General features: G+C 46.6%; 1 protein-coding gene across 4 annotated transcripts in view; it reads left to right on the plus strand.

Annotated features, from left to right (window-relative positions):
• LOC102376387 (rho GTPase-activating protein 6) overlaps positions 1–12,773 on the plus strand; it is a 77,773-nt gene that overhangs the window by 52,781 nt on the left and 12,219 nt on the right. For all 4 annotated transcript variants that reach the window (XM_025210786.1, XM_006029345.3, XM_025210785.1 and 1 more), the window contains one exon: positions 2,176–2,326. In XM_025210786.1, the coding sequence (XP_025066571.1) occupies positions 2,176–2,326 (151 nt within the window). The remainder of the gene's footprint in view (positions 1–2,175; positions 2,327–12,773) is intronic.

Below are 12,773 nucleotides of genomic sequence, written 5' to 3' on the forward strand. Positions count from 1 at the left end.
AAAGAGAGGAGACTAAAAGCCAAGGCATTGAGAGGAAGAAAGAAGGAAGGAGGCGTATGGCAGTGCAAGGGAGGGAGGAGCACAAAACAAAATAGAGCTCAGACTAAAGATTAGATGCAAGGTCCAAACTAAAAGCCGGAGAGAAGAAAGCCAAAGACTGAAGAGTATCGATATAATGCAGTTCAGAGTGCAGGAATTTAAAATACCATAGGCATGGTCTTGCAAAAGCAGAGAATATAGTTCAGGGGCTGGGCTTAGGAAATCAGTGAAAAGGATCTGCGGAAGACACAGACGTAGAGCTACCAAATTGATCCAGAGCCCCTGGGAATTGACTTGGCCTGTGTTAGAATCAGAGCAGCCTTAAGGATTACAGTGCTCTAGCCACATTCTCTAATGTGTCCTGGGTAGGAAGGGTCCCACATGTTCAGCTAAAGGCACCAAAGGATCTAATCCCCCATGCCAGCACTTATGTTGCCTGGCACACCACACATGCATGGCAGGAAGTACGATTGTGGAATCAGGGATCAAAACCCAGTCTCACCCTTTCTACAGCCAGTGCAGGGGGGAGCTCAGGATCATGATCCAGGTGCAGGTTTTGAAGTCCCCAGTGGGTAAACCCTTCAGTTCCCTCCACCAGGAGGCTCTGATTCCTACTTCTCCCCATCCCTCCCACAGGGCAGCCTGAAGAACTGGGGCTGTTCTGGCAGCCAGTGCTGACAATCAGTTGATTGTTGGTACTGGCCCTGGGGCAGCCTTCAGCCAATTGGAGATCTCCTCTGGGGTGTTACAATGCAGGTACCATTGCGGTCGCAGCCAGGAAAATTGTCCCATCTGCAGGGCTGCAGCACCCTAAAGCAGGCAAGAGAGCTGACTTGGGATACAGCTCTCCCTGGTCCAGCCCCAAATCCACAAGCCAACTCCCCCTCACAAGCCAAAGGAATGTAGGACAGTTCCACATGTCCTGTGCACCTTTGTTTCTGGGAGTGTGGTGCAGGGTTGGACCAGGAAGGGCTACAGATGAAGCCAGCTCTCCTACCTGCTTTAGGGTCATCAGAAAGCCCTAATTCAGGAGGAGTGCATGTGTGCCATAACTCTCCCTGGTCTGGCTGTGCAGTAAGTATGTGGAATATTTTCACCTGGCAGTAGCAGCACCACTGAGAAACACTGAGGTAAGTTGAGTACAACAGTGGGCTGCAACTGGGGGTGCCACCATGTTCAAAAAGTGGTGGTTGGTGCTCTGATTCTGAAAAGGTTGAGAACCACCACCTTGGACACATAAGAACTCTATTCAACTCTGATCAACATGTCTGAGTCAGATTCCAGAAGCTATAATTGAGTTTATTGAAAGTAATAGTAAGAGACAGCCTTCTGATAGGAAGAGCTTCCCCTGTCAGCACATACACTATGAGGGCTTGGACCCTCACCTAAGAACCTTCCACAATAGATACATGTAACAATTTGCAGAGTGCTAACAGCTATTTGCACACAGAATATGTGAAACAGAATATTCTCCTAGATGTCTGGCAGACAGACTGAGAAAAAAATACAATTGCTGGATGAGATTCACATTAGAAAGAAGGTGGACATTTTTTAAATGGGGCACTTAATTATTAAAGTAAATCACTTATCTCAGATGTGATGGTTTCACTATCGCTTAGCATCTACATGTGTTGCTATGGTGATGTTGTTACTGAACCGTGATTAGTACTTCCTTATACTAACACAGCGCAGTAACATCCTATATTGTACTGTATGCATGACACATAGTTATTTTTAGCAGCTATTTTGCCGTAATGGCATGTTATACTGGAGGATTGCGTCACTATAACGAAGTAGCTGCTGGTCATGTGTAGACACCCACAGACACTGTTGCCGTAGCATGTGTAGACATGCCCTTTTAGTCTTAAAATCAATATTGGATGTCTTTTTTTTAAATGTCCCATCCCTTAGAGTAACTAGGAATTATGGCTGAAATGCACAGATGACAAAGAGAGTGATTATTCTTCTTGTAGAATCTAGTACTAAGCCTGTCATCTCTGTGCTCTAATCCCATTCATGTTAAAGGGAACTCAGTGCCTAGCATTGTCATATTGATAGACCTATGACTGCAGTGGTTTTGTGGGGAGAAGGCACAAATTATTACTTTCCCTTTCTCTTTTCCTCTATGTCATTAAGCTGCGGGAAGAGTTTGACCAGGGGCTTGATGTTTTCTTGGATGAGCATCAAAGTGTCCATGATGTGGCAGCTCTGTTGAAAGAGTTTTTCCGGGACATGCTGGATTCTCTGATTCCCAGAAAGCTCTATACAGCTTTTGTTAGCACAGCCTGTAAGTACACAAAACCACAGCCTACCTAATTGGACTGGGGACAAGGCATCAGTTTCTTAAGGAAAAATATGAACATTTTGTTCTTATGAAGGTGAAGAGTTCAATACAGAGTTCCTTTTGCTGGTTGTGTGTGTGTATGGAGTCATCCATGTGTGCAGGCTTATGCAGCCAGGAACAGAATTCCTACCAGTGTGTAAATACCCCAGATGATGCCATGTAGACAGCCAAAAATGGCCACTTAGATGACTGGGAAGGGACTGCCAGCCTTGGTGTCCAAAAGGTATCTGTGGTCCATGTCAGAATGGCAGGAGGTTTTGAGTGGAGTCCCTTGGGAAGAATAATCAAAACTACAAAAACAAAATGGGTGATACCTGGGTGGATGGCAGCACTATAGAGAAGGACTTGGAAGTCTTGGTAGATCACAGACTCGATATTAGGGGTGTGCAAAGCTTCAGTTGTCTATTCAATTCAGAGGAGATTCGGCCCAATTCGGAGGCCGATTCACCAAATCTGAATTGAATCGGGAGACCAAAAAAACCCTTCAAATCGATCTGGGGCCTCTGAATCGATTTGGAAAAGGGTTGGAAAAAGATTAGGAGATTCAGAAGGAAGTCTTTCAGGGGAACAGAAACTGAGAAGAGGGAGGGGGAGCAAGGAGGGGGGAAAGACTGACATCTGTAGCTGGCCAGTGACTGATCTTTCCCTGAGTCCCCTTCCAATCACAGTGCTCTGGGGGAGAGATGTAGAAACAGAATATAAACCTTTTATCTGCAGCCTTTCTATCCCTTTTGTGAGCTGTTTCTGCCTGAGCAAAAGAGGGGCAGTAGGCTGGCCCAGAAACAGGTAGGTGGGTGGAAATCTAACTGGCACCAGGAAGGCCCCCTGTTACAGGATACTATCCCTGCTGTTTTCATCCAAATCTGCCTTAACACACACAAGTGACATGAGTTTGGCTTTCAGCAGTTTGAGGCAGTTTCCCAGAAACCCCTGCACCTATCTCTTTGACACCTGGCAGGCTTTGTGCCCTCAGAAGGGGCTACCATCCCTACTGCTTTCATTGAAATCTGCCAAAAAATGACAAAGTTATAGGTATTTCAGTGATTCCCTATTATAATCTATGGTTGAATCACCAAATCTTTCCGAATCAGCGCTGAATCTTCCAAAGCTGATTCAGCCGAATTGATTCGGGACAGTGATCCGGATCTCCAAATCGAATCGCAATCCTCTGAATTGGCTGAATCTGAATCCTAATCCAAATCAAATACTTTCTTATTTGCACAGGCCTACTCAATATGAGTCTGTAGCATGATATAGGCACACAAGAGGCAAATGCAGTTTTGGAATGCATTAATAGAAGCATTAGGCACAAGATGTGGGAGGTGATAATGCCTCTCCACTCAGCACAGGTTAGGCCTCATGTGGAGTACTGTGCACAGTTCTGGGGTCCCTATTTTATAAAGGATGTGGAGAAGTTAGAGAGGGTGCAGAGATGGGCAGCGAGGGAGATAAAGGCTTAGGAAGCAAGTCATATGAGGAGAGGCTGAAGGAGCTAGACATGTTCAGCTTGTAGAAAAAGCGCTTAAGAGGGGACATGATAGTAAGCTTTAAATACTTGAAGGATTGCCATCAAGAAGGCTCAAAACGCCTTTTCTGTCTTGCTGTGGAAAGTAGGATGTGGGCCAATGGCTTGAATATGCAGCAAAGTAAGTTTAGTTTGGATATCAGGAAAAACTTCTTCACTGTTAGAACAGTAAGGCAGTGGGATAGACTCTCCATCACTGGAGATGTTCAAGAAGAGGTTGGACAGCCACTGGTCAGGGGTGATCTAGGCATAGCTATGCCTATGTTCTACTATGGGTATTTGCCATGCTTCTGAGCTGGATGCCTTCCCCTCCCATTTCTGTTATGTGTCAGATATTTTTAAGCCAAGGCTAGAAAGTTTGACTGGTGTGTGCCAGTGTTCTTGCTGGGCCCAAAGCTGGAGGTTCCTGCCTAGAGGATCTTGCCTCTCCACACAGGGTCAGACTGATCACCATATCTGGGGTCAGGTAGGAATTTTCCCCCATGGTCAGATTGGTAGGGACTGTGGGGTTCATTGCCTTCCTCTGTAGCAGGGGTCATGGCCCACTACCTTGGATTTATCAAGCTTATATTAGCTTCATGGAAGCAGAATGTTGGCTGCCATGGTTCCCCTGCTTTACCTATGGCAGGTTAGGGTGTTATGTCTTGTGTTCTTTCAGGGTTTATGGTAGTTTAAGAAGATCTTAGATTATCGATTGTATAGGGTGGTTTGGGTAGGGATGATCCTGCCTCAGGCAGGGGGTTGGACTAGATTACCTTCGGAGGTCCCTTCCTGCCCTATTTCTCTGATTTCTCTATGATTTTTATGCACAGCTTGTGCTCTGCCACTAGAGGGCCGGTGAGCAGGCATCTGCACTGAGGGGAGGGTGCTGCAGGGTAAACACTGCAGTTACAGAAAGGAAATCTACCCTGGCAGGCTAATTTAGCTGACAAGGAAGTTGTACCTAGTGCTGGAGAACCCGAGGAAAGAAGGGTGTTGGTGAACTACAGGAATCTTTGGGGCCTCTGTTTCAATAGTGCCCTGCTTTGAATTGAATGGAGAGCAAAGCAGAGCAGAAATGGCTGGAAGCACGCAGCCAGGAACACCACTGTGCAGCCCTGGTGCAGGCAGAAGAGGGATAGTTGGGAGGCAGTGGTGGCTGGAGAGGAAGTTCCCAGGCCAGCAGGTGCTGTAGGGCACAAGACAGCAGCAGCAGGCTCCACAGCACAGTCCCTTCTCAGCACGCACAAATTCATGCATGTGTCCTGCTGGCTGCCCAATGCCTGGCGGCTTCCTGATGTCACAGATAGGTGAGGACTCCAAATTTTTCATATTATCTCCATGAGGCAGTCTGACAATAGCTGAAAATGTATTATTTAATAGGCTCTGGAGAAATTCCTTGCATGAAAGGTTGTAATTTTGCTATGATGCAAATCTACTTAGCAGATGTTTTACTGCTTGATATGGTCCTCATGATTATATTTCATCCTGCCTGAGCCTTGGAAAAACAGTTAATACAAAAGGTAGGTTTTAGGGCTATGTGAAATGGCAGCGTTCCATTTCGACCAGCATTTTGACATTTTGACAGGACAGCATTTCGTTTTGAATTTTGTTTTGATTTGAAACAGCTGTTCTGTTCTGTTCCGTTGAAACAGGGGCGAAACGGCGAAACTGTTTCAACGTTTCGCCCATAGGATATAATGGGGAAAGACAAAACAGCCTATAACTTAGTCATTTCTGGCTTGATCTGGCTTGATTTGGCTTACAGGAACGGTAGCCCCTTCTGAGGGCCCTGCACCCCTAGCTGCTGACAGACAAAACTTGTGACATGGGAGCTTGTGCAACTGACTGTGTCTGTCTTGGGGCAGAAGCAGTTCCCAGCTCTGTATTGTTTCTTTCCTCTCCTGTCTGTGGTTTTCCTTGATCATTAACAAGTTATCCTAGCTAGTTACTGTGTTAGCAATCAATCTTGATTCACTCAGGGACCAGCTCAATACACAGTAGCTAGCTAGGATAACGAGTTAATGAGCAAGGATTAACACCTACGAAACCACAGACTAAGGAGAGGAAAGAATCAGTTTCCCCGAACCCCTTGCACCTATCTCCTTGAAACTTAGCTTTGTGGCCTCCACAGGGGCTAGCATGCCTGGAGTTTTGACCCCACTGTGGCTTAACACATACACATGACACAAGTTTTGTTTACAAAACTTTGTGGTTCAGTGGTGCAGTTTCCCTGAACCCCTGCACCAATCTCATTTAAACTTTGCAGGCTTCATGCCCTCAGAAGGGGCTACCATTCCTGCAAGCTTCATCCAAATCAGGCCAGAAATGACAGTTATAGTCTGTTTCAGTGTTCCCCATTATAGCCTATGGGCAAAATGTCGAAACTGCGTTGAAATGGCGAAACATTTCGATTTGCCTCATTTTGTTTTGAGGCTGTTTTGACTATATCTGTTCCATTTCAATTTTGCTGTTTCAACCTTGAAATGGGTCGAAACAGCATTGAAACAAAACTGGCGATGAAATTTTGCACAGCCCTAGTAGGTATGTCATAGAAACAGAATATGATTGTGTGTTTGGTTTGCTGAATGTTTGTTTGGTGGGCTCTGTGTGTTTTGGGGGGTGTTTTGAGTAGCTGGGAGTGCTGCTAGCTGAGTGATTGCTGCCTGTCTGACAGAAGCCCTAATGAGGGGGTGGAGCCGGTCCAAGCCCAGCAGTATATAAAAGGAGACTCCTCAAGTGACCAGGGAATGAGTGAATGGGGCAGCAAACAGGGCAAGCAGTTCCCAAGTCAATTTGCAGGTCAATTTACCACCCACCTCTTTGAAGGGGAGCCTTTAAGTTAAGCTCTTTTGATTAAGAGTAGCTAATATATGTGTGTGTGTGCGCGCGTGTGTGCGTGTGTGTGTGTGTAGTGTAAATAGTTAACATTCAGGCACCAGACCAATGTTTAAGCCCCTTGCTTAACTTGAGTCCCAAGCGAGGGGGAATTTGCTAGGGAGTTTGCCTGGAAACTCTCTCTTATCATCCTTCACTCTAAGCTTGGTGAGAGTAAGCAGGGAAAAAGGAACCTCTTGGGACCAAGGAGCAATGAACAGGCCAGCTTACATGTGAGTTTGCTAGGGAAGGTCTGCTTGGAAGAGGGACGGATTTAGAGACCAAGAGAAATGGCTGGAGGACATTACAATGCCAGAGCCACTGCTACTTTGAACTGTCCTTTGCATGTACTGTGAGGTATCTATCCAGGCAGGGCCAGTCACTATCAATGCTACCACCCAGGTCCTGGTATGGTGCTGTGGAGACTGTGGCTTGCAGGTTCCTTCCAGTAACAGCCAGGTGGGGGAGTGCCTGAGATGTGAGTGGTGCCTCCTGGTGGTGTCCCTCACGGAGCAGGCAAGAGAGCTACAGAAGGAGGTGGCAAGGCTCCAAACATTCTTTGCCTTGAGGACTTTATCAATTTGATGCTGAAAGAGACCTCTAGGATTGTGGAGGAAGGACTGCCAAAGGCAGTGCTAGACAAGGAACAGGACCTGGACTTCCAGGGAGGTGGAAGCTGGAAACTTGTGACCTCTGGCAGGAAGCAGAAATATTCATCCCCACCTGCAGCAGTTTGCCTGGAGAACAGCTATGGAGCCCTAGCAATGGAGGAGGAGGAGCATATTTTCTTGGTGGAGGAGGACAGGCCAGGCCTGCCCAAGGTTTGAAGGATAGAGACCACTGCCACCAAGAAGAAGTGTTGGGTGGTGGTTTTTGAAGACTCCCTTCTGTGGTGGATGGAGACAGTCATCTTCCTGCCTGACCTATTGTCTTGGGAGCTCTGCTGCTTATACAGAGTCTGGACACAAGATGTCACAGAAGGATTACCATGACTCATCTGGCCCCCTGACTACTACACCATGCTGCTCAACCATGTGGGCACCAATGATACTGCCAGGGAAGACCCTGAGGAGATCAAAAGTGACTATGGGGCTCTGGTTGCAAGGGTGAAGGTGTGCTCTCAAACCTGGTCAAGGGGAAGGACCCAGGCAGGAGCAGGCGCATCCTGTAGATCAATGCATTGCTGCACAGATGGTGTCATCAGCAGAGCTTTGCCTTCTTTGACTACAGGATATTGTTCAAAGAAGAAGGATGGCTAGGAGGAGATGGGATCCACCTGATGAAGACAGGGAAGAACATCTTCTCAGACAAGCTCAGTAACCCAGTGAAGAGGGCTTTAAACTGGGTTTGCTGGGGAATGGACACCAAAGCCCTGAGGTAAGTGGGTGACTTGAAGGAAGTGCAAGCAGGAAGGGGCAGTAGGTCAACAGCCCTGAGAAAGTAGGGGAGTTGGCTAGTTACCTCAGGTGTCTGTACACGAATTCATGGAACCTGTGAAACAAACAGGAATAATTGCAAGTCCTCTCACAGGCATGAAACTATGATGTGATTGGAATAACATAGACTTGGTAGGAGCTTGCATGACTGGAGCACTGCCATAGATGGGAACAAACTGTTCAGGAAGGACAGTCAGGGGAGAAGAGGAGTTGTGCTTTATGTAAAAGAGCCATATGATTGCTCAGAGCTCTAGTATGAAACTGAAGACCGGACCATTGAAAGTCTGTGGGTTGGGGTTGGAGAGGAGAGCAACAAGTGTGATGTCATGATGGGGTCTACTAGTTTCCCAATTACAGGTCCTGGTTCTCATGTGGGACTTCAATCACCCTGACATCTGCTAGGAGAGCAATACAGCAGTGCATGGGCAATCCAGGAAGTTTTTGGAGAGTGTTGGGGACAACTTTCTGGAGAAAATGTTGGAGAGGCCAACTAGGGGCCATGCTTTTCTTGATCTGTGGCTCACAAATGGTGAATAATTGGTGGGGAATGTAGTAGTGGATGGCAACTTGGGCAGCAGTGACCATGAGATGATTGAGTTTAGGATTCTGAGGAAAGAAAGGAAGGAGAGCAGCAGAGTAAGGATCCTGTACTTCAGAAGAGCAGACTTTGACTCACTCGGGAACCTGCCCATCAGTTCCCTCTGGGAGGTCAGTCTGGGGGGGAAAGGAGTCTGGGAGAGCTGGTTGTACTTTAAAGAAACCTTACTGAGAGTGCAGGAATGATCCCAACATGCAGAAAGACTAGCAAGTATGGCAAAAGACCAGCTTGGCTTAGCAGGGAACTCTTCAGTGAGCTAAAACACAAAAATGAAGCTTACAAGAAGTGGAAACTTGGACAAACGATTAGGGAGAAGTATAAGAGCAGTGCATGGGCATGGAGGGATGAAATCAGGAAGGTCAAAGCATAATTGGAGTTACAGCTAGTAAGGGACATGATAGGTAATAAGAATGGTTTCTACAAGTATGTCAGCAACAAGAGGAATATCAGGGAAAGTGTGGGTCCTTTACTAAATGGGGGATACAACCTAGTGATAGATGATGTGGAAAAGCCTGAAATACTCAATAATGTTTTTGTCACCTCAGTCTTCACAGGAAAGGTCAGCTCACAGACTGCTGCACTGGCAGCACAATTTGGGGAAGAGGTGAGAAGCCAAACAGGGGTGAAAGAACAGATTAAGGACTATTTAGAAAAAGTGGACATGTACAAGTTCATGGGATTGGGCAGGATGCATAGAAGGGTATTGAGGGAGTTGGCTGATGTGATTGCAGAGCCACTGGCCATCATCTTGGAAAACTCTTGGAAAGGTCCTGGATGAATGGAAAAGGACAAATATAGTGCCCATCTTTAAGAAAGGGAAGAAGGAAGATCCAGGGCACCATGGACCTGTCAGCCTCACCTCAGTCTCTGTAAAAATCATGAAGCAGGTCCTCAAAGAATCCATTTCTAAGTACTTGGAGGAGAAGGTGATTAGGAGCAGTCAGCATGGATTCACCAAGGGCAAGTCATGCCTGACCAGCCTGATTGCCTTCTGTGATTAGATGACTGGTACTGTGGATATGAGAAGAGCAGTGGAAGTGATATACCTTAACTTTAGCAAGGCTTCTGATATGGTATCCCACAACAGTTTCACAAGCAAGCTAAGGAAGTATGGGTTGGATGAATGGCCTGTAAGGTGGACAGAAAACTGGCTGGATTGTCAGACTCAGAGGGTAGTAGTCAGTAACTTGATCTGTAATTTCATAGACATTAGGGCTGGAAGGAACCTTGCGAGATCATTGGGTCCGCCCCCCCCCCCCTCCCCCCCAAAGGGAAGGAAATCATTTGGGGTCAGATGATCCCAGCAAGATAAGCATCCAGGAGTTTCTTGAAGGTATCCAAAGTAGGTGCTTACATCACTTCTGGGGGAGTCTATTCCAGACTCTGGAGACTCGGATGGTAAAGAAGTTTTTCCTTGTGTCCCATCTAAAATGGTCTTCCAGTAGTTTGTGCCCATTAGGCCTTGTCTTCCCTTGGGGTGCCTTGGTGAAGAGACACCCTCCCAGTTCCTGATGTACACCACTTATGTACTTATAGGTTTCCACCAATTCACTCCTGAGCCTTTGTTTCTCCAGACTGAAGGGTCTCGTGCCTCTCCGCCTCTCCTCATAAGGCCTGCTCTCTTGACCTCTAATCATGCATGTGGTTCTCCTCTGGACTCTCTCAAGCTTCTCCACATCCTTTCTAAAGTGTGGAGCTCAGAAAATGCAGTCCTCCAGCTACAGCCTCACCAAGGCGAAGTAAAGTGGGAGGATGACTTCTTGGGTCTTGCTTGAGATGTATTAGTAGATGTAAGGCAGAGTTTTATTTGCTTTGCCAGCTGCGGCATCACATTGGAGGCTCATGTTCATCTTGTGATAAATCATGACCCCCAAGTCTATTTCGGTCATGGTGCTAGTAAGTGTAACACTGCTGAGCCTATAAGTATGATTGATTTGGGCTCTTTCTTCCAAGGTGATACACCTCTGTGTTGAATGTCATCAGGTTTTGATCCGCCCACCTTGTGACCCTGTCCAGGTTGGCCTGAGTTGCCAGCCTATCCTCCAGCGTGACCACACTTCCCCATAATTTGATGTCATCTGCAAACTTAGCCAGTCTGGTTCTGACACCCGAATCTAGATCATTTATGAATATATTAAAGAGCACTGAGCCCTGGGGGATGCTACTGGTCACCATGTACCATGTTGAATCAGTTCCATTGACTACCACTCTCTGGGTCCAACCATGGAGCCAGTTCCCCAGCCATTGGACAAAGTTGTCAAGGCCACAGTTCCCCAATTTTACCATGAGGGCATCATGGGAGACCAAGTCAAAGACTTTTTTGAAATACAAATATATGACATCAACCTCTTCTTCTTTGTCCAAGTGATGCATCACCTGGTCATAGAAGGAAATGAGGCTGGTCAGGCAAGACCTACCCACAACAAAGCCATATTGGCTATCTCTCAGAATGTTGCCTTCCATTAACCTGTTGTTGATGGATTCTTGGATAATTTTTTTTTCTAGATCTTTCCAGGGATTGAGGTCAAACTGATTTGCCTGTAGTTCCCTGGATCTTCTTCCTTCCTTTCTCGAAGATCAGCACCACATTTGTCCTCTTCCAATCTTCTGGGACTTCTCCCAAGTACCATGAGGTCTTAAATATCCTTGCCATTGGTCGTGCTATGATGTCAGCCAACTCTTTTTTGGATAATTTTTTTTTCTAGATCTTTCCAGGGATTGAGGTCAAACTGATTTGCCTGTAGTTCCCTGGATCTTCTTCCTTCCTTTCTCGAAGATCAGCACCACATTTGTCCTCTTCCAATCTTCTGGGACTTCTCCCAAGTACCATGAGGTCTTAAATATCCTTGCCATTGGTCGTGCTATGATGTCAGCCAACTCTTTTAGCACTCTTGGGTGCATTCTATCTGGGCCAGCTGACTTGTCATTGTCCAGTCTCTCAGTGTTCCCTCACAAGATCCTCACCAATTATAGGTGTATGATCGCCCTTACCCTGGTAACTGCATCCTGTCTGGCAGGGTGATCCCTGTGGGCTGGTGGAAAACTGACACAAAGTAATCATTGATGAGATTAGCTTTATCCGGGGTGTCAGTTGTCGGGGTCCAACGTTGCCCTTGGTTTTTTTTCTGACTTCCCACTTATCTGAAGAAGGACTTTTTATTGTCCTTGATTCCTGTAGCCAGTTTGAGTTTGGTTTCAGCCTTGGCCTTTCTGGTTCGCTCCCTATAAGTGCGTGCCAGTGCTGCATACTCCTCCTTAGTGGCATTTCCTGACTTCTGTCCCTTATGAGCTTCACTTTTTAGATTCAAGAGGTCCATGAGTTTCCTGTTGAACCAAGGGGGTCTCCCAGCCCGTTTGCTACCTTACCTATGGGCTGGAATGGACTTCCCTTGTGCTTTTAGGACTGCATCCTTAAGGAGCAACCACTCATCATGGACTCCCTTCCCTGTCAGATCATGATCTTTCAAGGCCTCAACAACCAAACTCCTGAGCTCCTGAAAGTTGGCTTTCTTAAAGTAGAGGATTTCTGCATTACTGACTGATTTGCCAAGCTTTGCGATAGATAGAGAAAGTGACCAACTCATGATCACTGTCGCCTAGCTTCCCTTCGATCCTCAGGTCACCCACTAGATCATCCCCTTTGGCCAGAACCAGATCCAGCAGTGCCTTACCTCTTGTTGGCCTGTAGACTTCTTGAGTCAAATAGAGCTCATCAATGCAAATGAGGAAACTTTGTGACCGATCATATTTGCTGAGTGCTCTTCCCATGAGATGTCAGGGTGGTTGAAGTCACTCATGACAACCATGCACCGCAAGTGTGTAGCCTCTGCCAGTTCCCTAAAGAATTCGTGGTCAAGCTCTTCCTCCTGATTAGGAGGTCTATAATAGACTCCTACAGTTATATCCCCTTCACCACATTCTCCTTGCATTTTAACACAGAGGGTCTCAAGTTGCCCTCCCTGAGTGCCAGTCTCC

This window comes from Alligator sinensis, unplaced genomic scaffold (genome assembly GCF_000455745.1).
Source record: "Alligator sinensis unplaced genomic scaffold, ASM45574v1 scaffold1023_1, whole genome shotgun sequence".
In the NCBI taxonomy this organism is placed as follows: domain Eukaryota; kingdom Metazoa; phylum Chordata; order Crocodylia; family Alligatoridae; genus Alligator; species Alligator sinensis.